At 37.4% G+C, this 26,027-nt stretch overlaps 3 protein-coding genes across 3 annotated transcripts; 2 read left to right on the forward strand and 1 right to left on the reverse strand.

Annotated features, from left to right (window-relative positions):
- Window positions 1-877: 877 nt before the first annotated feature.
- On the reverse strand, window positions 878-5,706 carry LOC126757225 (protein RRP5 homolog). The gene is made up of 6 exons (XM_050470947.1): window positions 5,542-5,706; window positions 4,165-5,482; window positions 3,134-4,106; window positions 1,475-3,072; window positions 1,204-1,369; window positions 878-1,138 (listed from the first exon to the last, which is right to left on the reverse strand). The coding sequence occupies exons 1-6, from the start codon at window positions 5,620-5,622 to the stop codon at window positions 976-978; spliced, it is 4,299 nt and encodes a 1,432-aa protein (XP_050326904.1). The 5' UTR covers window positions 5,623-5,706; the 3' UTR covers window positions 878-975.
- Window positions 5,707-6,041: 335 nt separating this feature from the next.
- Window positions 6,042-9,630, forward strand: LOC126759817 (exosome complex exonuclease RRP44). The gene is made up of 9 exons (XM_050474953.1): window positions 6,042-6,184; window positions 6,241-6,569; window positions 6,634-7,078; window positions 7,140-7,712; window positions 7,777-8,273; window positions 8,333-8,797; window positions 8,853-9,056; window positions 9,113-9,251; window positions 9,310-9,630. Exons 1-9 carry the CDS (start codon window positions 6,131-6,133, stop codon window positions 9,565-9,567), a joined length of 2,964 nt encoding a protein of 987 aa, XP_050330910.1. The 5' UTR covers window positions 6,042-6,130; the 3' UTR covers window positions 9,568-9,630.
- Window positions 9,631-12,151: 2,521 nt separating this feature from the next.
- On the forward strand, window positions 12,152-22,226 carry LOC126762271 (acyl-CoA synthetase short-chain family member 3, mitochondrial). Its single transcript, XM_050478912.1, has 6 exons — window positions 12,152-12,406; window positions 19,752-20,056; window positions 20,118-20,803; window positions 20,869-21,179; window positions 21,236-21,381; window positions 21,582-22,226. Exons 1-6 carry the CDS (start codon window positions 12,361-12,363, stop codon window positions 22,101-22,103), a joined length of 2,016 nt encoding a protein of 671 aa, XP_050334869.1. The 5' UTR covers window positions 12,152-12,360; the 3' UTR covers window positions 22,104-22,226.
- Window positions 22,227-26,027: the final 3,801 nt, after the last annotated feature.

Genomic DNA, 26,027 nt, shown 5'->3' on the forward strand with positions numbered 1-26,027 from the left:
AATTTTTAAGCCAATTTGACCTCGCACAAAAACGAGGTCCTTTGGCAGCCGCCATTTAGTCAAAAATCAAAATTTTAACCAGATTGATAATTATCTGTGTTCATCTACAGTAATAATACTTTTTTTGGCTATTGGATTTGAGATAATTTTTAGCAAAAAGTCTTCTTCACCGCCAGACACCTTTTTCCAGTGGTCTTCTTGGCGATAGGCTGCGGGATCAAGGGAATTCAAATTTTACAGAATGAATCGCCGATTATTAAGTGGATATAACCCCCTTTTCCAATGTGTTCAAGTGTTATAGAGTACGACTGACTAGGTTCGCCGCAGTGGTTCGAAAATTTGTGATTGTAGTTTTTGGCAGTGGCAGAATGTTTCTGAGTTGGCAGTCTTTGGCCGGATGAAAAACTAGATCTGTTCTGATTACGTATGTAGATCCGACTGTAAAGTACACGGAATTTTGAGGTCAGATGCTAGTTCTTAAGTTTTAAGACATCTTATTTACATCCTCTCTAGACAAGATAGTTTAGTCGTGCCAAAGTGTAATATAGTTAAGAGTTGTCGGCAATCCGGTCTCACTATTTATTCGTGTCCACTTGGCAACAACAAAAATAGTGTTTTTTTTATTTTATGTTAACCTTGCTTAATGCCTACAGAAGAGCAATTAACCTAAGAATAATCTAAAATTTAAAGTCGAAACTTATCCCTTCGAACTTGGGTAACTACTTCTGTAGTGGTTAATACGAATTTTAAATACTATATACCGAAAAAAATTATTTCGAAATCGATAAGTTCTAATTTATACCAATAGGAGGATAAAACGGAGTTTATAACCATTTTATCGATGGATTTAGGTGGTTATTTGTTACAACTTTAGAAGTAAAGCTTTTAACATACTAATATTTATTTATTATATTTGTTTAAACTTATATGTAATAAACTAAATTATAGATGTATTCACATATGAAAGAAATTGGTTTAAAGATGAGCGTTGCGTTTTACATATTCCTTTGCCAATTTCTTCACCTTCTCCACATCGGCTGCTGTGCCGAAACGTTCTTCGAACTCTAAATATTTCTTGAAAATCGTGCGCATTTTCTTCATTGGTATCTTTTGTATGATGGCGCGCTCCAAAACGCTTCTACAAGAGAGAAAATATAATGCATTAACAATGTATATAAACAGTAACTTAAATACAATACGAACCGCGCAGAATCAATCATTTCCGATTTCACCAACATATCAATGTACTGGGCCCACACATCTACACGTTTCGGATATGAGGTGACAACTTGATCGAGTAGTGTTTGCGCCATTTCATTGTTGCCATATTTGTGATTTAAGTTGCCGAATGCAACAATTGTATTGACATCTAAACGAGGAAAAAGTGTTGGTATTAATTTATGTATAAATTTATTTTCGCTAAGACCATTTTTATAACAAATTGTTCACCAAAATCTTTATTAATAGTACTTACGCTCTCTTTCGGGCAAACATGCTAGCGCTTTGTGCAGCAGTTGCTGCGCTCGCTCTTGCATTTCGATGCTAAAATATGCATTTGCTGCCGCACGCCATATCTCCGGCTGTGCCTTGAACTTCTTGGTTACCAAGCTGATCATCTCAATGAGTTCCTGTGTTTTCTTGGCATCGCAAAGTATCTCCAAAGCGCGCAAATATACCTTGAGTGGATCATTGTAGGCGATCGCCTCTTTTAGCACCTCGTCGAAAGCTTCTTTATTACCATAGCGTAGCTCTAAATTCAACAATGCCACCCAAATATTAATTTGCTCATTATTTTCACGATATGAAATGGCTTTGATGGCGCGACGTGCAACTGCGCGTGCCTTCTCAACCTCCGCCGATTGCAAGTGATAGACCATATAGTTAATCCAGTGTTTACTGTTATTCGGCTCGGAAAGCACTAAACGATCGAACTGATCAATACTCTCGGGCAGATGATTTGGATCGGCATATTTTGCTTCGATTTCACGCAAACGTGTTTCCTCTTCACGTTGCAATTTGAATTTCTCAGCGGCGGTTAATTTTTTCTTCTTTTGTCCTGCTTTACTGTTGGCATCTTCATCGTCCGTTTCATCTTCGTCACTGGATGCCAACGCTTTGTTGTCATTACTCAAACGGGAGAGATCTGCATTCCAAAAATCACCAATACCAGGTAGTTTTGGTACATCCTTTTTCTCTGGCGTTTTCTTCGGCAGCGTTTCTTCCTCATCCGAGTCTGCGTTATTTTCAACAATAACTATTTGGTTCGGTGTTTTGTCCTCGTAAAAGAGCATATCATCGGTTTTGGTTTGCTTATTTTTCTTTTTCTTGACTGGCATGTCACTTTCGTCTGACACGGTTTGTTGTTTATGTTTTTTTGCCGACTTTTCTTGTTGCTTTACAGCTATTTTTACTTCATTGGCCGACGTCGTCTCTTCGTTTGCCGCAACAATTTTTGCTTTCTTCGCCTTCGGTTCATTGTCTAGTTCCATTTTTGTTTTACGCTTCTTCTTGATATCGTGCCACAATTTCCAGGTGTTATCCGGCACTGCAATAGGTAATTTATTATGTATAAAAGCAACCTTGCAGAAATCACCTTCCTTTAGAGTGGCGCAAGCAGAATTTTCAAAATCGTTAAAATGCAGACGCAGTGGACAATAGATGAGTGGATTGGGTCCTTTTTTTAATGAGCACACGTAGAGCTGTTCGGTTTTCAGCAATACTTTGGCATTGATGCCGGTTTTGTCTACCAAATTGCTTGGTATTTGCTTTTCTCGGCTGACATGTGCAACATCCACTTGTTTATTGCTGATGTAAACCAATTCGCTTGAATAGTCTACCCATAACACCAGGCACTCCTGGCTAGCACCCACTTTGGGTGGCTTCGCTTTACCAACCAATGCCGATTTTGCCACAGCCAAAACATTGGTTTTCTCCAACTCATACTGCCAATCATTAGTGTCAGCATTTACACCTAGGAAGCGTGCCGAAACTTTGTCGCCCACTTTATGTTGCCCTATCTTGAGTCCCAATTTTTTATGCGCTTTACGCACTTCCGTTACTTCATTTAAATAGCTGCACAAGAAATATAAAATAAATCTTAGAAGTTACATTTTGTATACAATTATAAACTCACTCTTCCAGATATCGCGCACTGCTGCTTAACTTCCCATCCCAAACGTCAGTTAATTTAGCTGTCACTGTTATAGTCCTCGTTGCCGGTTCTTTACCCAGCACTTTCACAAAGATCACTTGCTCGGGCGTAAGTTGCACATTCGCATTTTTATGCGCATTAACAAGCAACATCTTTAAATGGACTTTCACTAATTTACCGTAATTACGTATGGGCACGAACAGCTCTACAATATCTTCATGCACATTCTTCACGTATGCCTTCAGAATATCACCTTGTTTTATGTTTTGCCAATTGTTGGTCAAATGAGTTAGAAAATATGATACATCACGCATACTGAATATATTCTTCACAATACAAACGGCTTGCGTTTCGGTGTCAGGTGTGTAGGTGCGTAATTTAGCATATACTAAATCGGGGTAGTCTGAGAGTAAACGTAATGGCACTAGACCTTTTACTTCGATGGCATTCACTTCGGGATCCTCTTCATCGAATTCATAGTCACCTTCTGGATGGTAAGTGATTTTTATTTCTAAACCCGATTCCAATGTGTGCAAAACTGTAACCGGACATATTTCACCCAAACCGAATGTGTCATCAGCCAGTGTTAGAGTGATTTGTTCACCATTCTTGGATAATATGCGAAATGCCATTGTCTGGCCCTCATAGAATGTGTACATATCACTACCAAGCACTGAACTCAAGCGTTGTTTATATAGCATGCCTTTGAGATTGTTGAAGAATTTAACCAGCAGATAGTTGTCGTTACATTTTACTATGGTACCCATATAAGTGGCGTTTTGGCGTGCATTTGCCAGTGTGCTAAGTATCTTGCAGTGTTTTGCCAAATATTCGGGCCGGTTAGTTAGATACACTGTACGACGTTCTGTGTTCACAGCCAATATACGACAGCGTACTTTGGAGTTGACCTCTAGAATTTTGGGTACGGGTGCAAGGTACAACTTTTCAATAATACCTGAAATACAATAAAATATGAAAATTAATATGTATAAATATTTAATATTTTTACATACCCTTAACGCGACCCACTTGCATTGTATAACCACCAACTTTAGCGTCACGTTCCTTCACAACGGCAGTTACAAATTCACCAGGTTTTAAATCATCCAAAGCAAATATCTTTTCGTTAACTGTATTTGCATCGTCTGTACATATATAAAGCAAGTCCATAGGATCGTAATCAAGCACGCGCACCTTATGCTTTGTTTTTTTAGCGTATTTGATCAAAACTTCATCTTGATCATAGTTCCCCTTAAAGTTTGCTTTAATCGATTTATATGATAATACACCTTTAAACTTGTTCTCGAGCACCAAAATTACGCCACCGGTGCCTAGGTGATGCACTTTCGCTGTTTCGATGATGTCGCCTCGCTTATAATGTTGCTCCTCAGTTTGTTCAATAGCCGATGTGCGCAAGTTTAAAGTCAGATATACAAATTTAGTGAGTGGCATAACGTACAAAATACGTGCATTTAATGTAGAATTTATTTCATAGTCTTCTGGTAGTGCCAAAGCTTCTGCCAATTGGTGTTCGTTCACGTAAGCTGTCAATGCTTCGTTCATTATTGTGCCTTGCAGACCATCCTTCAGTTGTTTTGTTATTGAAAATTGGACAATAGTACCAGGCAAAATGTAATCTATGTTCGGTTCAGTTTGATTCTTTATTTTCATGTTCTCCGGTTTAAGTTCCTTACATGTGCATGTACTAACTGCTTTGTCAGCTGTAATTTTTTCTACTTTAAGAAAAATTAATTCACCAACAACGTGATTGGGCTGTGCTTTTTCTAGTGGTACAAATGTGCGTAGACCTTTAATACCCGTTTCAATAATATAACCATGTTCTTGTACTTCTTCTATAGCACCGTTAAACACAAAACCTTTTTTCACATTGGTATGGGAAAGCTCTGAGTGCACCTCATTCGGTCGCAATGACATTAATATTTGCATACGACCATATTCGTTTTGTTTAACTTCTTGTATGCGTCCATAAACAATTTGCCCAAGATGATAGAGGTCGGTCAGTGGTCTAAAATTGTTACTTGCCTCGGATTGCTCTAGAAATTCTCTGGTTGCTTTCGTGTAGGAGTCCGATATTTCTAACGCTGACACTCGCGCTGTCATGCGCCCGGGTAGGGAAATACTCAGATAAAGTGGATCTACAGCTTTTACTACACCCATTATGTTCATGCCATCTTGTATGGTATCGTAATTGAGCAGTTCTGCGGATACAGACTGGATTTGTTCATTTTCTTCTTCTGCGCCGGCAATAAATTCATCATCCTTAGGTTTTTTCTTCGGTTTCTTGATTTTTGTTTGTAGTGCTCCAAAAATCTATTGAATATGTAATTTATTTGGTGTGTGCATGGAATTTTGAAGTCTGGTGTACTTACAATATTTTCTTTAATTTCATCTGGCTTATTTTCTTTTGGTGTGATTCCGCCTCGCGGAAAACTTTTCTCCACTATAACCATTTTTTATTTTAGAAATACTTATTTTACAAAAATAAATCTAATTTGAAAATAATTGCACAGTGAAGGAAGAATAAAATGCGTTAAAAGTAATGAGAATGAAACACACGTGTGGTTGGAGAAAAGTGTTGTTTCTTTATAACTGAGGGAATTTTCTTGTTCCCTAAAAACTGTTTTAATCACTAGTTCAGGATAAAAAATATAAAAATGAGCAAAAGTTTTAACAGAGAACGTATAATATAATATATATATATGATAGAGGTATAATATAATATCTAAATATATTATACGTTCAACAAATCATTTACAATATTTGCAAGCTTTTATTCTATCTCAACTATATTTAAAAGGCCTTTAGTAGAGTTATAGAGAGTTGACAACATTGCCCTCTTAAAAACATATGTTTTTTCAATAAAGATTTGTTGTTTTTCCACATGTTTGCCGCTTTCAATTGTAAATTGGTGTTAAAAGATTTTTATTACTTAAAACAAAAGTTTCCTGCGGTTGCAAAATGCAGACAATACGTGAATTCACGCGAAAAACAAAGCGTGGAAATATTTTAAAGGTATGAAACATAATAATTACACAATAAAAATAAAAACTCATTTCATTTATTATTAGATCGTGCGGGAGCATTATCTGCGGGATGATTTGGGTTGTGGCGCTCAAATATGTGAGAACTGTGTGCAGGATGAAACATCTGTGGCCTTGTTGCCAGAGCGCAATGTGAAAAGCACCTTATTTCCCTTTCCACATTATTTAGTCTTAGACACAAATGTTGTGCTTAACCAAATCGATGTACTGGAAGAGGATGCGATATCCAATGTGATTGTACTGTCGACAGTGCTGAGTGAAGTAAAGCATAATAGTAGCGCTGTTTATAAGCGATTCCGGGAAGTTGTGCAGCATAAGCCACGCGGATTCTACGTGTTTGTGAACGAGCATCACAAGTAATTTCGTATATTAAATTGTTATACTTTCTTTAAAATAAGTGTAAATAAATATTTATTTAAGGGATACATATGTGGAACGAGAGCCCGGTGAGAGTGCTAATGATCGTAATGATCGCGCTATTCGAAAAGCTACACTATGGTATGATCAACATCTAGAAGAAGCGCAAAATAGTCGCGCAATGAAAAAGTCGGGACGGCCACGCACCAGAGTTGTTATGATCACTGATGATGTTGGCAATAGAGAACGTGCTGAAAAAGATGGTATATTGGTAGCTAGTGCTGAGGAGTATGTAAAATCGCTAACCGATTTTCCAATGTTAATTGATAAATATGCGCGCAAGAGTTTTGAAAGTGACAAAAAATCATTGCCTATATTCCCCACACACTTAAGTGTTAACGAAATACATGATGGGATTAAAGCGAAAAAGCTTTTGCAGGGCTCATTTCAAGCGTCACGGGAGAATTACTTGGAGGGTGCCGTATCTGTCGAAGGTTATGAACATCCGGTAAGTTTTAATTTGCTCCTTAATTAATTCATATGGTATTTAACAGTTTGTCAAATTACAGGTACTCATACAAGGTCGTGAAGCGCTTAATCGTGCAGTTGATGGTGATATTGTCGCAATCGAACTCTTACCACAGGAAGAGTGGACAGCACCAAGTGAAATCGTATTAGAAGAAGGTGCCGATGAAGATCCTGGTGATAATGTGGAACGCACCGAAAAAGAACAATCCGTATTTGAGAAAAGCCTTACAAAATCTGATGAAGTACGACCCACCGGCAAGGTAGTTGGTATTATACGCCGTAAATGGCGTCAATATTGCGGAATTTTACAACCTAGTTTGCTGGAAAACGCATCACGCCATTTATTCGTACCGGCGGATCGTAAAATTCCACGCATACGTATAGAAACACGTCAGGCGGAACAATTACAAAATAAACGCATAATTGTCGCTATCGATTCCTGGCCACGTAACTCGCGTTATCCGCATGGTCACTTTGTACGCAGTCTTGGTCCCTTAGGTGATATGAATACCGAAAATGAGGTGATCTTGCTAGAACACGATGTGCCGCACAGCAAGTTCTCTGAGGAAGTATTGAGTTTTCTACCAAAAATGCCATGGGTTATTACGGACGAAGTATGTTTATCGAAATATTTCTGTATTTAACTATTTTCGATTTAAAGCTTTTATTGTTTGGCAGGACTATTCAAAGCGCGTCGATTTACGTGACTTATATATTTGCTCTGTGGATCCGCCCGGCTGCACAGATATTGATGATGCGCTTCATTGTCGCGAACTACCAAACGGTCGTTTAGAAGTGGGTGTACACATCGCTGATGTAAGTCACTTTATACGACCAGGGAACGCTTTGGACAAGGAGGCAGCAGCACGTGGTACCACTGTTTATTTGGTAGGCAAACGTATTGACATGGTGCCGGAACTTTTAAGTTCCAATTTGTGTTCGCTGGTAGGTGGCGTCGAACGTTTTGCATTCTCCTGTGTCTGGGAACTGGATAATGAGGCGAATATATTAGCTAAACGCTTTCACAAGAGTGTAATCAAATCCAAAGCGGCAATGACATACGAACAGGCACAAATCATTATCGATGATGCTACACAGCAAACGGAAATCGCTAAATCTCTGCGACACCTTAATAGATTAGCGAAGATATTAAAGAAGCGACGTATGGATAATGGGTAAACATTTTTAATAAAACATATTGTGCAAATTTATATATATTTTTTATACTCTCCAGCGCTTTGGTGTTAGCCTCACCTGAGATACGGTTCCAGGTGGATAGCGAAACGCATGAACCACTCGAAGTGGAAGCGAAACAAGTGCGTGAAACCAATTCCATGGTTGAAGAGTTTATGTTGCTGGCGAACTGCACAGTGGCCGAGCATATATGTGCAGAATTTCCCGAATGCGCTATGCTACGTCGGCACCCGCGTCCTGCACCAAGCAATTTTGAGCCGCTCATTAAAGCAGCGAGTCATCAAGGCTTTGAAATCAAAACCGATACGGGTTTGGAGTTGGCGAGCTCATTGGATGCTTGTGTGAAACCGGATAATGTATACTTTAATACGATGATACGTATTCTGACCACACGTTGCATGATGCAAGCAGTGTACTTTATCAGTGGCACACTGCAGCCGGAAGAATTCTTCCATTACGGTTTGGCCACACCGATTTATACGCATTTCACATCGCCAATTCGTAGGTGTGTATTGCGAAATATAATTTTATAACAACTCTTCAAACAGAAATAATTTCAGATACTCGGATATCATTGTACATCGTCTGTTAGCAGCTTCTATTGGCTCTGATAGCACATATGCCGATTTGTTGGATAAGAAGTTGAACGAAGAGTTATGTCATAACCTAAATTATCGGCACAAAATGGCGCAATATGCGGGACGCGCATCTGTAGCGCTGAATACGCATTTGTTCTTCCGCGGCAAAACACAGGACGAAGAAGGGTGGGCATACTTTGACATGCAGATCTGAATTTGAAACTAAATTTTTGTATTTACAGTTATGTGTTGTTTGTACGTAAGAATGCATTGCAAGTGCTCATTCCCAAATTCGGTTTAGAGGGTACCGTTTATCTAAACTCCTTATCCGGAGACAAAAAACCCACGCCAGGCGGTGTAATATTCACGTTTAACGAAGAGGTGAGCCCAAATTCACTTTTATTTATTTTATTTTTAAATTTCGTAACTTTGTCTAAAGGACTACACACAACGTTGCGGTAATGTCGTTTTTCATGCGTTTGACCCAGTGACTGTACGCTTGAGTTTAGATTCGCGCAATGTTCAACATGAAAAACTCGTATTTCAATTGGTTAAACCATACATCAAAGGGTTCAGCGTTGAATTAACGGCAGAGCAGAGTGGCGACGTAGAAATGGTGGACGCAACGACGGCAAATGCAGCAGATGGTGTACCGCCACAAAAGAAGAGCAAAAAATCGCAGAAGAAAAAGAAATAATTCGTTGTAGAGTTGAATAAAGTGTTTTTTTTTTACTAATAAACAAAAGTTGCTCTTATGCTATTTCTGTTTTTTGTTTGCTAGAACCAAACTAAATATGCTTTTTTCATTGTCTACATACATATATGCACTAGTTTTGGAAGGAAACTCGTTTTGATATTGTGGTAGCGATAGAAAATATGTCCCATTGTTTTTCACCGGATAAGAATCCTAGTCCGTTCTGGTTACGTAGACCGGACTGTCGTGGGAACGGCGTCTGTAGTCTATTGTGCCTTCCCTTCTTCTCTAAGATTTATTTAGTCCCAGCATTCGTGGGTCGTGTTTGGGGTTAGAAAAGGTTTTTTGCTTGAAAGATGCGAGTCGTACATTTTTGTAGAGTGTTACGTATCAAGCTTAGCTGTTGTGTTTTCTAGGCATTCCAGAGCCAATAGTGGTCTGATCTCGTAAGAGCTCTCTTTCAGTCCTACCTGACTATCGCTGACTGTCGAAAACATCTAAACTGGATTATTAAGCTGAAAGAAAAGCATATGAGTAAGGTCTGAAAACGAAGTCAACAACCTTAAGGGTTGTTCGTTCCCACCCCAGTTGGGTTTATGTAACCGGAACGGATCCAGTTTTTTATCTGGGCAAGGATTGTCAACTCGTCATAATCCCTCGAAATATGTAACTTTAGGAAATTTTTTCACCGCTAAAACAACACTCTTTCGAACCAGGTAAGTTTAAGGTAAACATAAGGGTAGTTGATCTCATTAAAGCACATTGACCACAGTAAGGGTTATTGATCTCGCTAAACGTAAATCCAAGGGTCATGGATTTAAAATTATTGAGCTATCTAAAAGCCATTGAACTCAGCTGAATGCTAAATGTAAACAAAAGGGTCATTGACCTCAGCAAAGGTCATTGATTTTGCAACAGATCATTTGGAGGCTGGCTCCACAATAATTTCAAGGAAAGTCAAACGACACAATCACTCCAGTAAATACTACAGTAGCACCAATCACGACTTACGGGTTTCGTCTACCTTGATTCAACTTTAATCGACGACTAGAGTGAAGGAAATAGTAATTTTTAGGAGCCGGCATGCGATATCTATTAAAAAAACGTAAACGGTAATAATGATTTTCTGAGTCTTGCCGGTTTCAATAGGATCGGAATTTCTTCATAAATGGGACAGTTTCCAGCAATGAATGCGAGATGTTATGTGAGATAGAACTCAGGAAATTCCGAATAAGAAACATCATCTAGAAATTGCTACAACCGAAACCTTGCCAAGAATCAATGAAATCAGTGTAGTATTTGAAGACTCTAAATCTCTTAACTCAGTTGTAGGTTGGCGAATCTCTCAAAACACAGATGAACAATATTAGGCATAGTTCTGAAAATAATACACAGTACAGTAGCCCTACTATATCCTGGGTAGTGCAGGAGATTAAATTACAATTTTTTTTGGTGTACCCTTTGTTCGACTGAATATAATTTCTGTAAAACAAGGCAGGAAACGGCACAAAGAATATCAATATATACGTCGATAGTCAAGCGGCAATAATCTCACATCGCATGCGCCAGATTATCTTCTTAGAACAGGGAGGCAGTAGTTATTGTGGCTGCCGAAAAGCGGCTGCATACTGGGTTCCAAGCCACAAGGACGTTCCGGGAGACGAAATAGCTGATGGGATTGCTAAGCAGGCCATTCGTTTGATCATCGAACCAGTTCAGGAAATACGCAAGTCGTTAAGAACGATACACAACGAATTTTCCCAACGATGGAATGCCTTACGGGCATGCAGTATCGCCAAGATCATGCGCGAAGGAGCGGAAGTAAATCAAGCAAGCTTTCCACTCACACGATCTCGAAAAAATTGCAGCACAGTTGTTACTGCGTTACAAATCAAAACTTACTGGCTTCGAATTTTAGCCGTATGAGCATTATTAACGATGACAATTGTAGAAAAAAGTTTCAGTAAGATATCGGAAGTCTTAATCACTTCCTTCAGGGTTTGACTTACATATTGAAGAATTGGAAAAGCAATGCAACAGTAATTAGTATAATAATTTGTCCAATCGAAAAGATTTTGAGACTTTGCTTTATTCATGAACAGTAACGATTCCAAACAGACATAGATTTGCACAGATATATAAGTATGTATGTATATGTAAGTAGGCATATGGGCGAGCCTTTAGAAAATTGAATATTCTCTACCGAAACTCTCATATGTGCATATCTATATAAACATATAAGCAAATAAATTTTTTACAAATTCATAAAATACACACATACATATGTATATACATAAGTAGGTAAAAAAATGTTTTTATATGCAGTTTTATGCCTAATTAAAAACACTACTAAATCGCTAAGACTTCGCTCCAGTGAAGCAACTCGTATTGAGTCAATGTAAATTTTATTTGTGTTTTTTATTCCAAAGTTAGTATAATTAATCACATAACCCTATTTCTTATTTAAATGCGGCGTTGTATGTGTGTGTTTGTTAAAAAACACTTTTTCCGCGGCGCTCTGCTTCTTCTTCTTCCATTTAAACGTTGCTTAAGAATGCTTAAGTGTTTCAAAACTCGAATTCAGTTTGACTTGAGCAGCTCAAGACAACGGCTGTGTGTGGAATTGAGAACCGAGAAAGAAGGAACTTCGAGGGGCAAAGTGCCTTAGACAAAGTGTAAAAGGATCATTCAAGGATATTCATTAAAATTGAAGTGAATAGAAACTTGTTTAAGCAAAAGTTAGATTTCGCCAAGCATTTAAATAACGGTTTTTCAATTTAAAGTAAAGCAAATAAAATGGCTGGCGATAAAGTACACAAAAGCAACCTTAACACTTTGCAGGGTAAGTTCAATAAACGTACATACGCTGGAGGAACTTTATATCTAAACACATAATTAATATTTAAATTATGCCTATAAAATAGACAACAGTTTTAAATAACGGTGATTTAAGCGCTTAAGCATCTAATTGCCGGCAACGAGTAAATAAAGAGTATGAAATGGCAAATGGCGGTAAAGCGCATTAAGAGTGAAAAAATCTGTTGAATTGTAGTATTAATTATTTTTAAATTTTTTTTATATTATTATTTTTTTTTTTTCAAAATAGTAAGAACAGCTGGATTGAGAAAATAGGATAAAAATTATAAGAAATACTTAAGGAATTACATGGGTTTCCTCAGGTAAAAAACAGCATTTTTTCAAAATTTGTTTTCTCATATAAAAAATTAAATATTTTATTAGAATCTTTTATTGTTACAAACATACACTATTAACAAAGAAATTCTGAAATTTTTGGAAAAAAATATTTTAAGCTCAGCCATTGCGACGCCATTTTCGAAAACCTCTCAGAAAAAAGAAGCGCCCGCGTTGGCAGGATAACTCCTTGCGTGATCATCTAATGTGAAAAAATACGTGTTTTAGTGAAAACCTTAACTTAGAACTTGGACGAAGGGAAAAAACTGAAAATTGGTTTTTTGGCAGACATTTTTACAAAAAATTAAAATTTAATTAAAATTTTTTTTCAAATAGTTGTAATCGAAAAAAAATCTTGACCAAGTCTTTAAGAATTGTACCTCAAAGACCGGTATAAAATTTCATGAAGATCGGTTGAGCAGTTCTCGAGTAAACTTGCCAACCGACTACAAAAACACAGTTCCGAGAAAAACGCGTTTAAAGACGACGCACTCAGCCTAGCTAGCCTCGAGCGCACAAGTTTTCAAGACTGTATCTCCGAAAATATTACTAGTACTACTACCCTAGCGATATTGTAGAATTGAATAAGACAATAAATAAATTTGATTTTTTGAAACCCGTAAACCCTTGTAACCCCTTAACGAAAACATCTTATCTACATCTCAAGAAGATCGATGTTTGAAGACAAAAGTACAAAACTTTAATTTTGTCAAAATTAAGAACACAATCTTTGAGTGTAATTTTTTTAATATTTCCCATGTAATTATTTGGCAGGTCCTTCTATGACTTTTTGCAATAATGCGACAAAAGTCCTAACTTAACTTCCAGCTGTTTAAATAAAAAGTTAATTAAAATAGTGAAATGAAATCGGTCCTAAAATCACTTCCAAACATTAGGAGTCCAATTGCATATTCGATTTTCAGACGATTTTGGCCGTAAGCCCGAGAAAATAGTTGAATAAGTGCAGGAAGCAAAAATAACTGAAAAGCCTGGTATCGAATTGCGGTATAAATCCTGTCGAGAATAATTATGTAGACTTTTCAAAATCAACAAACGCAAATTTTTGAACATCCTAGCTTTATAATAGTAGATCGAAATCCTGCTAACGAATATTTTAATAGTGGAAGATTTTTCTAAAATATGTCTCTTAAAAGTTTGAACTAACTTCTAACGCAATGCGTGCCAATCGAACAAAGAGCATAAAGTATTATTACAAGATTATAACCTCTCGGGATCATACAATCTAATCCATGCTAAAATACACTAGCGTTATAGGAGCTTAGGACAGATCCTAAGCGATTCAAGTGACCGAGAAAATTAGAGATTAATCTCTCTTCATCTCATTTATTGTGTTCTTTGATGTTTTCCGAGAAATGGAGAATATTGCAGCTTAGAGTCGTTCCGATATAGGTTAGGTTTGATGGCTGATCCAGAGACTTGGTCTACTAAATCCAGGCATTTGTGAAGCCATAAAAATAGAATTCCTGTAATTCGAACATCAGCAAAACGCCTTATGGCTGATACAAATTTGCACAGGCGTTAAATTTCGATTCCCACCAATTCGATGGTATATGTATGTATGTATCTGGTAGTAAAGTAAAGTGTGAGCTACCAAGTGTTTGAGTCTTAATCCCGCAAACGCGAAACAATCAAGAAGAAAGTGCTGAGATGTTTCCAAATCGTCTACTTTCATACAGTCGTCTTCGTTTCCGATATGATGCGTGTATTTTTTTTTTGTTGGAATGTTTGACTTATTTAAGACCGGAACATATCGCCGCTCGCTGACAAAAAAGTGAAATATGTATGTAAATTTTCCTAGCCACTCAAAAACAAGTATGCACTGCTGTTCTTATTTGATTAACTGTTTATATTAAAATATGCAGTTAGTTTTTTAATTTTAATTTTTAAATGAAATGTGAGTTTAATAATTTTGTTTTTGTTTAGAAAGGTTAAAGGTCTTTTAATTTAGAATCTGAAACTGTTTTTAGCTAAACAACGGGTGATCGTCTATATATGTACATATGTATGTGCTAGTGACTCTAGCTAAAAAAATGTACATATGTATGTATGTGTGTTTGCATGATTTAGTAAGCTAATATAAAGGAATAATTAACCAAGAACTTAATTATTCAGACGTTTCACTTATATTTACTGATGTGGAATTTAAATGACTGACCTATGCACAGACGTCACGTAGAAAGGTGCACAAAATATACGGTTTTAGACCGTTATCGCATATTTTTGTCTATTTTTTTTTGAAAATCATATCGTTTGCGGACACGCATGTATCGGAAGAAATTGCGGATACCAAAATAAACTGAAAACCTTATGCCTAAGAAATATATGTTTCCATAATTAATATTAAACTAATAAAATACCCAATTAATACACTATTAAATTAGTTTTTGTTAAAACAACCTAAACATTTTCATAAAATTTAACGGGAAGATGATTCTCTTACTTGAGCTTCATCCATATGGGAATACATTTTGGTATGCTCCGGTGATGAAGACCTGAACAAAATACTGAAGGATAAATGAAAGACGTCGTAACATTGACCTTAGTTTTGGTTAACGTAAAACCTTTCTAGTATCCAGTATCAGTCTACCATACCATGTTTGTAGGAAGCTACAAATGAATCGGATTCTTATATCGGCAGAGGAAAATTATAAAAGAAAACAAATAAGGAAAGGCTAAGTTCGGGTACAACCGAATATTTTATAATCTTACAACTTGCAAGATTCAAAGCCAGGGAAATACCTTAAAAGACACATCCTCTAATCTGAATGGAACTCTGGGAGAACGGATTGTAGAAAACTTGACAGCAGGCATTCGTGAGCAAAATGTTGTTTTAGCGTTTGATAGGTTTTTCACCTCAATGAATTTGCTAAAGACCATACCATTCCCTGCGATTGGTACATACATATATACGAACGCGTAAAGAGACTCCTATATTTAGTGGACGTCTACAACGATCAGAAAGTCAATTCCAAATAAATTGCTATGGTATAATGGCTCCTCGATGGATGGATTCGAAAGAAGTCCTGCTTGCTTCTAACTCTCATATAACTAAAGTTAGCCAAAAACAAAAAGATGGTTCTAAATTAGAAGTTGATTGTGCACTAGTCGTATAATGGGGGGCGTAGACTTAGCAGATCAGAAGGCTGCAATATACGACATGAATCGTAAGTCGCAAAAATGGTGGAAAAAGGTATTTTACAAGATTTTTATGCTAGGTGTGGTTAGCGCTTGGATTATATTTACACAACGTCAACGCCGTAAAATTTCGCTCATTCAATTTATTGTGCCATTAGCCGAGTCAATGATAGCTGAAGGAATAAAGCACAAAAAGCTCACAACACGTCAATGTGGGGGAAGACCTGCAAAGCGATCACGAACTGAACGTCTAAATATTGGCGATCATCTTCCTATTGAACAGCCTTCTCGTTGTCGATGCGTTCATTGCACTTCACAAAATAAGAAAACCAGAACCAAATGCGTCTGTTCTGGATGCAATAACGCTTTATGTTTTAAATGTTTTGATTCTTTTCACAAGTGACTTAAATTTGTAAAAGGAAAAATGAATAAACAATGAAATCCATTATTTTTTATTAAAAGTTGATATTTCATTTTTTGTTCTTTTTGGTATTATTGGGACTTATGCGTCCCACCTATAAATGTTATTGGGATTATATATCCCAGGATAACCGTAAGGATATCCGATTTTTCAGGTATGCCAAACATCTTATATTTTAGTCATACTACAGTATTTGCTGTCGTAATGATGAAAACCCCGCCTGATTTCGAAAAAAAACTCAGGGGTGAAAGGGTTAAGATGTAAAACGTCAACCAGAGGATCGGAATCTAGGCAATTTTATATATAAATATACAATATATAACTTATAAACTCACCGACATATTCAGCATAAGGTTTGTTAGAAAAACGAAAATCATTATTTGTAGAGTATGGAAGTTGGGGTAGTATCAAGCCGATTTTAAATATTTTTGCCAATGCTACATACTACAAAAAACGTTGCCTGGGTTTCATTAAGGTACCTCACATACAATCTCCAATCATATGGAGTAAAGTCAGTCGTATGCTCGAAAATCCTGATATTATTTATATGGGGGCTAGGTCAAGCTTTTGACCAATTTTATCTATTTTAGGCAAAGTTACATTGTTATGAGTGAAACACGTTCTGTAATTTTCATTGAGATAGGAAATTCGAAAATATTAGATGTATGAGGGCCCAGGGAAGTGTTGACTCGATTCAACCCATTTTTGAATTATTATTGTCTGGAAAGGAATCTCTGTGAAATTCAATTGTATATATCCCATTGACGGGATATTTTCAGTCAAAAGGCAACTATAGATCTTAATTTTGTGCTTAGTGGCGTCGTGGCAGACGTCCGATTACGCCGATCTACGAACTTTTTTTCTACTAAGGAACACGCTTATCAAGTTTCATTAAGATATCGCAATTTTTACTCACAGCTTGCACGGACGGACGGACGGATACAGAGAGTCACCCGATTTTAACTTCACCTTATCATTTATATATAACTATCATCTGATTAATTTTAGGTGATACCTACAATCGTTAGGTGAACAAAACTATTATACTCTAGAGCAACATGTTGCAAAAATATAATTATTACTAGCGACGGCACATTTTAACTTCTCAGTAAACTTTAGTAACTTAACTTTTACATAAAGGATGTATTTTTTAGACATGTGGTTTTCAAGACAAATAAAACGCATATAATTTAATGTTATGACCAAGAATTTACAACTTTATTACAAAAATAAGAGTTTGTCATTATTTTTTAAAATTTCATTCAAGACACGCAATTTTCGACCACTTTGCTACAGGTCAACAAAAACGCGCCGAATATTCTCTTACAAGACATTAATTGGCTCGAGCTTATCTGCGTAGACAAGCGACTTCACATAAATAGTCCAGCGGCGTTAAATCGTACAATCTTGGAGCCCACGGCACAGGCCCACGATGTGAGATAAGCCGGCTTCATTTGTAAAGAAATGTGGAGCAATGATTGCCTTTGGCCATAGAGCACACCAAACAGTGACTTTTTGAGGATGTAACGGCATTCAACAATGGCTTATCGATTATCATCACTCCAAATGCGACTATTTTGTTTATTAACGTACGCATTCAATCAAAAGTGAGCTTCATCGCTGAACAAAGTTTGTATGTGAAAATAAGGATCGGTGACCATCTCGTTTTAGGTTTGGTGAATGGGCGACACATAAGATAGTCGTTCCGCTTCAATTCCAGCACGAGTTGGATTTTGTAAACCCGCAAACCAAGATGCTTCCGCAAAATCTTCTATAAAGTGGATGGGCACAAATTTGATGGACGTATGCTCTCGTTCGAGTCTCTCTACTCCACAGCATTAATAAAGTCTTCTGTGCACACCGTATGTCGCAAACGTAGTGCGAACCCGGTTGTTCGAATTACCGCCTCTGCTGGTTGATTATTTCGACCGAATTTTAGGCACAGCATGCAATAAATCGCGGCAACTGATCCATTAGGTTCGGTTAGGTTAATCTGGTAGGCCAATAAGTCACGCATAGAACAGTTAGGTCATTTGCGCTACCCGATGTACTACAGTTGCTAAGTCCAAGAGAAGAGAGCCTGCGCTTTAGACATTTCCAGCGTTGTTCTCGCTCTGTCAGCCCCATCCTGCGGGCGGGTGTCGCCACCAGACAGTGACCAGTTAGTATTCCCATCATGTTCCTACAGTCTCTTCTATCGAATGCCAATATGAATTTTGTGTATTTCCGATCTCGCGTTTTGTACAAGACTTTTGCAGTTTTCCACCCAGACAGCTCCTTCCATCGGGTTTTGATTTTCTTTGACATGCTTCTGTCGAAATCGTCGTATAGACAATGCATGGGTTTCCCAATGTTGTTCACGTTTTCGGATGTTAGCCGTACATCATTCTTGACAATCTCGTCCACTATTTCATTGCCCTCGATGCCTATGTGGCTTGGCTCCCAGTATAAGTGAAGTTGTTTGCTTCTGGCAAAACTTTCCACTGCCGTTCTGCCTCCCAAGACACTTCGAACTGATCCATTAATTTGATAATAAATTGACACCGTAGTATTCGATTATTAAATGGCAAACCAAGCTGAATATAAGTCAAGTACTCGTAACAGATGTCAAAAAGACCCACTTTGAAAAAAACCACGCGTATAAAAAAAACACCCGTTATAACTTATTTACTTTATTAGATTATTAGGGCTCATCTCGAATCCTCTGCCTAAAGTCGCTTTCTTGAAACACTCTGTGATCTCTTTACTTTTTAAATGTTTGAATATCTTTAATAACAGTTAGATAGAAACAAGGTGTATTCTTATTCACGGCTTGAGAAAATCCAACGTTATCTAATGAAATATAAAATCATATGTACATACATATGTACTATATATCCGATATGAAAAGGAAATGGCATATCGTCGTTTTCGATATACATACATATGTATATATTCGTTTCTATAAATAGAACTGTAGAAATATTGAAACATTATCTTTTCTTTTTTTACTTTTAACTTATGTAATATTCGTAAATTGTACATTCAATTTAATACTCCAAAGTGCACTAACGATTCGACATATTTCACTTCCGTCATTTGAATTAAATTAAAACTCGCATAATGCGAAGAACCGCGGCATAAAGGAATAAATTTCATTACCTCTTAAACGAATACATAATTTGTTTTGGATAACCTTTCTATTCAATAAGCGAATTCATTTAGAAACGGCTAATGAACTCACGAACCCGTAATTCAATTGAATTCTGGTGTCTTACTATAAACCGTAAATGATGTTCCTCACACTTTATACGAACGCCTTACCTTTATTTACATTTTGCCACAAATTGCATTGATTATTTTTCAGCCTAATGGTGGAAGAGAGTAAATATTTAAATATTATTTTGATTTAAAAAAAGTTGCATTGATTATTTTTCAGGTGAACTAGTAAGTGACGCACACGATCCAGTGTACATGGATGCCTATAACCGGTCCATTTCGAATCCTGAAGAATTTTGGAGTGATCTTGGACGCTTAATCGATTGGCACAAGCCATGGGAGCGTGTTATGGACAACAGTAATCCACCATTTACGAAGTGGTATTGTGGTGGTTATGTGAATGCTTGCTATAATGCTGTGGATCGACATGTACTTAACGGCAATGGCAATAAAGTAGCGCTTATTTACGATAGCCCGTTGACGAATACTATACGTCATGTCACCTACCAAGAGCTGTATGATGAGGTACTTTACATGGTTTCTTCTATTACTATTATGGTCTTTAAACTATTCTTAATACGGTTAGGTCTCAGTTTTTGCCGGTGGTCTCGCAAATTTGGGGCTGCAGAAGGGTGATCGCGTCGTTATCTATATGCCACTGATACCAGAAGCAATTGTCGCTATGTTGGCCACGGTGCGACTCGGTGCTGTGCACTCTGTGGTATTCGGTGGCTTCGCAGCCAGTGAACTTTGTATGCGTATTGAGCATGCTGAACCGAAATTTATACTTGCGGCGAATTGTGGTGTCGAACCTCGTAAGGTTGTACCCTATTTAGACATATTACATGAGGCTGTCGAAATGTCAAAATGGAAACCAATTTGTAATATCGTATATATACGTGAAAATATTTTGCGTAGCGGTAATATGAATTGGAAAACCGATATGTTATGGGAAACGGTACAACATTTGGGTGGACCAGTCGATTGTGTACCCGTCGAGGCTAATGATCCGCTCTACATACTCTACACCTCGGGTACTACAGACAAACCGAAGGGTGTGCAACGACCAACGGGTGGGCATTTGGTGTCACTGATGTATACGATTCAAAAGATTTACGGCCTCAATCCGTCTGATGTGTGGTGGGCTGCCTCGGACTTGGGTTGGGTTGTTGGACATTCTTATATGTGCTATGGTCCACTATTACTTGGTGCAACAAGCGTGATGTATGAGGGCAAACCAGATCGTACACCCGATCCGGGTCAGTACTTTAGGTACGTTTGATTAAAAAATCGTATAATGTGGACAATAATTTTGTTAATAAATCGTTCTTTGACAGAATTATAGAACAACATCGCGTCAATGCGCTCTTTTCTGTGCCAACTTCTTTCCGTGTTATACGTCGTGTTGATCCTGATGTTATATATGGACAAAAGTATTCTCTTAAATCTCTGCGTAACATATTCATTGCTGGTGAACACTGCGATATTGAGACAAAAAGTTGGATAGAACGTATTTTCAAAGTTCCGGTATTAAATCATTGGTGGCAAACCGAGTCGGGCTCGCCAGTTACTGCGACATGTATCGGTTTTAAACACAGCTTGAACCCGCCTAAATACACAACTGGTTTGCCAGTGCTTGGCTATAATAGTAAGTAAAAAATAATAGTTCTTCTTTTCCATAGAAACTCACCAGTTATCTTCCAGTTAAGGTCCTAAAACCCGACGGTGAAGAATGTGAGACAGCGAAGTTGGGTCGTATCGCTTTGAAATTGCCACTTCCGCCTGGATTCATGTCGACACTTTATAAAAATGACGTACTCTTCAATAAAACATATTTCCAGAAATATCCGGTAAGACAATGTTGAAAAAAATATTTATTAATAAATCTAACTTTGTTAAAAACTAAGCTACTTTTGAAGCTCCCAATGCTTTGTCTCAATAATATCTAAACTTGGGAATAATAGAATAATGTTAGATATCAAGCTACAAAATTTCTTAAATTTTGAGGAATTATTTTTTGGTTATTTTCTCGTTTCTACTTCCATCTCAGGGCTACTACGACACAATGGATGCTGGTTATAAGGATGAAAATGATTATATTTTTGTGACGGCCCGTGATGATGATGTCATCAATGTGGCTGGTCATCGTATTTCAACATCAAGTTTAGAAGATGCCGTTCTACGTCATCCCGATATAGTTGACGCCGCTGTATTTGGTGTCCCCGAAGCGACCAAAGGACAGGTACCACTTTGCCTTTATATACCAAAGGATAACAGTAAGAGGACTGGTGCGAAACTCTCGTTAGAAATTGTTAAAATTATACGTGATGTTGTTGGACCTATCGCCGCATTTCGTTTAGTGGCGCCCGTAGAGGCATTACCACGTACACGGTCGGGCAAGACGATGCGTCGAGTAATGGCAGATTTTGCAAAGAATCAGTTGGTAGAAATACCGTCTACGATTGAAGATCCGACAGTGTTTGCTGGCTTGCGACGAGCATTACAAACTTTGGGTTACGCAATGAATGCGCCGGATCCGGCGTTGAGTACTAAAAAAAATTCTGAGAATTAAACGCATTTAGCGGGAACAAGAAATTAGGTCATGCATATGTTAGTAGTGTTATTTTAAAGGTTACTTTATATATTTATGTATATGGTAAAGTTAAACAAATATAAAGCTGACTACGGAGTCGAATTCGTTTTGTTTTGTTTTCTTTTTCAAATAATATAGTTGTATAGGTAAAAGGAGTTCTATAATTGTCCATTACGTTTTGGGATTTTTCAATAAATGGAGACAAGATTATTATTATTATAGCAACATAGTAAACAAAATCTTCTATACACTTGCTTAACACAGCGGATAAATGTAGAGGTAGGCATTTTTCGAACTATGTAAGCATCGGTCCGTTTAGGTGTTGAACTCGACATGTAGTATATGTCGCATAAATGTATGTCTTGTCTTTTATATTTCGGGATTTGGCAACCCTTAGTTTTTACTCAGAACGTTTCAACATACGAGTACTATTTGTATTGTTTACAGTAACTTAAAATATTCATCTCGGCCAAAAAATTGAATTAAATCACGAATATTTTTGCGCGATTTTTTTGCAACTTTTGTCATGGATTAACTCAGTAACAAGTTATCGATGAGTTTATTTCAATTTTTTGGCGATGAATATCGATGGTATGGTGAATAGAATCGAGGTCGGAGATCACTTCAAGACGAATTTCGGGAAGGTCGTTCAAAATCAGTTGATGTTTCAGAAACTATTGATGCTATGGGCAAACTGATTTGAGATCATAATGTAGCCTATCGTGAGACTGAGACAACTATACACATTATCAGCATTGGTTGAATTAGATCCCATACAATTGCTCAATCGCTCAAAATCGGCTCGTGTCGATTGGTCGAGAGAAATGTTAAAAAAATATTATAGCGGTACCTCAAAACACGTCTATGCCATCGTATATGTGGTTGGACCACTACCAGATCTGTGTCGCCATGTTAGACCATTTTATGAGTTTATATTTCGATTAAGAACGAATATATCCAACTCCCTTCCAACTTCTCTCGACGACATACTACTGTTATCAAAATGAAAAGTGAAATTTGTCTGTTTCATCTCCTTCAAAGTTATCCCCTTCCGCTGCAATACACTTATGCCAACGAATTTTCCAGTCATCATAGCACTTGGAAAAATCCTCCGTCGTGATGGCCATCAGAGCCTTCTTCGATTCAGCTTTTATATCCTCAATTAAGTCAAAACGGTGTCCTCGGAGTGATTAGGTGAATTTGTTGAATAGCCAGTTACACGAAGGTAAATGCGAATGCGGTGGTTGCGGCACGATATTAATTGCACTTCTTTGTTCAAGAAATTTAGACATAGTAAAACTTGAAGAATTCAATTTTAGAGCCTCACAAAACGATGTGTATCTCAAATACTAATGAATATTAGGTTGTCAAATATCTCCCTTTCGCCTTTTGTCTTTTGAATTTCGCGGCTACGTATAAAGTGCTACAGAGCTCGTATCTGGAAGTACTATACATCTTTGGTCTTGACATAACCTACAAAACGACGCTATGCATGATTAGGTTGGATATTGCGATCAACAGTTAAAGTCGTGTAAGCATGGAGTTCACTAACGCCGAAATTCGCGCTATTTCTATGACTGCCGATGAAAAATGGATCACATACGACAATATCAAGGGAAAACGGTCGTTGTCGAAGGCCGGTGAATCGTCCCAAACAGTGGCCAAGCCGGGATTGACGGCCAGGAAAGTTTTGCAGTGTGTTTGATGGGATTGGAAGGGAATCATCCATTATGAACTGCTCCCTTATGGCCAGACGCTTAATTGTACTGTCTATTGCGAACAACTGGACCGCTTGAAGCAGGCGATCGACCAGAAGCGTCCAGAAATGGCCAACAGGAAGGGTATAGTGTTCCACCGGGACAACGTCAGACCACACACTTCGTTGGTGACTCGTCAGAAGCTACGGGAGCTCGGATCGCATCCATCATATAGCTCAGACATAGCGCCAAGCGATTACCACCTGTCCCTGTCCATGGTGAACGCTCTTGTTGGTGTATAGTTGAACTCAAAAGAGGCTTGTGAAAAGTGGCTGTCCGAGTTCTCCGCAAATAAGGAGGGGGGTCTTCTACGAGGGGGGTATTATGAAGTTGCCGTCTAGATGGAAACATATTATCGAACGAAACGACGCATACTTGAACTAAATCCGATTACAGTTACACTTTTTATAAAGCATTGAATAAAGAGCAAAAAAGCGGCTGGGAGATATTTGACAACTTAATATTTTGACGTGAAATTTCGCATAGATGTCACTAACAGCACTACCAACTTACAGTAAAAAATTTACTGATTCGACAAACACGCGAAGTATAAATTAAAAATTCACCTTTCAATTTGATCACAGTAGTAAATACTTTCTGTATCAAAATGTGTAACATTGGGCAATTCTTCTGCGGGGAATTGGCATAGTTTCATAAAACTTCAAACGAATCTGACTCGCAGTTTAGTTCTGACCGCAATATCGGTCGGTGATTTGAATATTGTTTTTTGAATAAAAATTGAGCAGTGAAATGAAGGAACGCTTAGATACTCTATACGATTACTCTTCTCCTTCAATGGTGACTATCAAAAATTGATGTAGCGATTTCAATGCGCTTGCACGTCGGCATTTAATGAGCCACGCTCAGGTGCTCCAGAATAGAATAACGCGACAGAAGTAAAATATATCGATTGAGTACAAAAAGTGCAACTGTGAATGTACTTCATAGCAGTTGTTCTACGTCGGCGAGTCCTAAAATAAGTGAAGTCTGTCTTATTAAACAGAAAGATCTCATTCGCCATCTGCTCACATCACCGCCGTCGCTATTTACAAATTGGTCAAATAAGTCTCATCCATCGTATTTAACAGATTTTACTCCGTACAATTTTTTTTTCGCAGAGAAATTTCAGTCGAATGAGGGAATTACCAATGGCACAGAGACCTACTTTGACGATTTTTTGAAAACATATTTTTTAGATGGGTTAAAGAAGTTTTAGAATTGTAAAGCCATGTGCATAGGCTGAAATTATATTGCGAAATGAACCTTTATTTTTCCAACATTTTCGATAATCTTTTGTAGGCTAAATATTTCTAGGAACACCCTCGTACATACAATATACAAGTACTTTGTGTAGTTATTATGTGTAAAGCGACAACAACCACTACAGTGACGAAATTAATGTCTTCTGCAAACTTCGCCACCAACAAGTGTGACATATGCCGACTAAATTCCCGAAGTGTTCGTGCCTGATGTACTAAGCACCACGTTGGAACTGCAGTTGATGTAGCGGCAAGAATTGCAATTTGTTTATGCAAATTTCATATACATTCCAATGATTTTTGATTGATTTTCACGCGAATGCCTACTCACTTTAAAAGTATATATATATACTATACATAAGTATGTACAATGTACATATATAACTAAATTTTGTATTTACATAAAATATGCCAACGACAGCGAATGGACAAACTTTAAACAATGAAACTATTATCACTTGAACACACGCATCTTAGTTGTTGGTCAGTTACGATGAGTTTTTGGAATATTTTATATGTGGATATGTATGTGTATGTATGTATCCGTATACACATATGTACATATGTCTAAATTATGGGCATACATTAAGTGCATTAAGAATGGTATTAAAAGAAACTAATTATATATGACACAAGTAAGGAAGTCTATCTGCCGGTATAACCGAATTTATGTATTATTTAGGGATTCAGTTAGTAAAGGTTCGTCCAGAAGGGGTATGAATTATTAAGCCTCTTCTTTTAGTAGAGATATGCGCCTATAAAATGAAGTAAGCTAACGGCAGAAGTCACCTATGTAAGGATAAAAGAAAAGTAAGTTTTAATTTTTAAATAAATCTTAGCATACATCATTGTCTCATTGCCAGGTGCTAAAAAAGAGTAAACTCAAT

This window comes from Bactrocera neohumeralis, chromosome 2 (assembly GCF_024586455.1).
Source record: "Bactrocera neohumeralis isolate Rockhampton chromosome 2, APGP_CSIRO_Bneo_wtdbg2-racon-allhic-juicebox.fasta_v2, whole genome shotgun sequence".
Taxonomy (NCBI): Eukaryota; Metazoa; Arthropoda; class Insecta; order Diptera; family Tephritidae; genus Bactrocera; species Bactrocera neohumeralis.

Coding starts and splice junctions, on each gene's coding strand:
- LOC126757225 (XM_050470947.1), bottom strand. CDS start 5,622: ATGGTTATAGTGGAGAAAAGTTTTCCGCGAGGCGGAATCACACCAAAA. Junction 1,370..1,474: donor ATGTTTGCCCGAAAGAGAGC/GTAAGTACTATT, acceptor TTCCTCGTTTAG/ATGTCAATACAATTGTTGCA. Junction 1,139..1,203: donor GAAATGATTGATTCTGCGCG/GTTCGTATTGTA, acceptor TCTCTCTTGTAG/AAGCGTTTTGGAGCGCGCCA.
- LOC126759817 (XM_050474953.1), top strand. CDS start 6,131: ATGCAGACAATACGTGAATTCACGCGAAAAACAAAGCGTGGAAATATT. Junction 6,185..6,240: donor AGCGTGGAAATATTTTAAAG/GTATGAAACATA, acceptor ATTTATTATTAG/ATCGTGCGGGAGCATTATCT. Junction 8,798..8,852: donor TTCACATCGCCAATTCGTAG/GTGTGTATTGCG, acceptor AAATAATTTCAG/ATACTCGGATATCATTGTAC.
- LOC126762271 (XM_050478912.1), top strand. CDS start 12,361: ATGGCTGGCGATAAAGTACACAAAAGCAACCTTAACACTTTGCAGG. Junction 12,407..19,751: donor CAACCTTAACACTTTGCAGG/GTAAGTTCAATA, acceptor ATTATTTTTCAG/GTGAACTAGTAAGTGACGCA. Junction 21,382..21,581: donor CATATTTCCAGAAATATCCG/GTAAGACAATGT, acceptor CTTCCATCTCAG/GGCTACTACGACACAATGGA.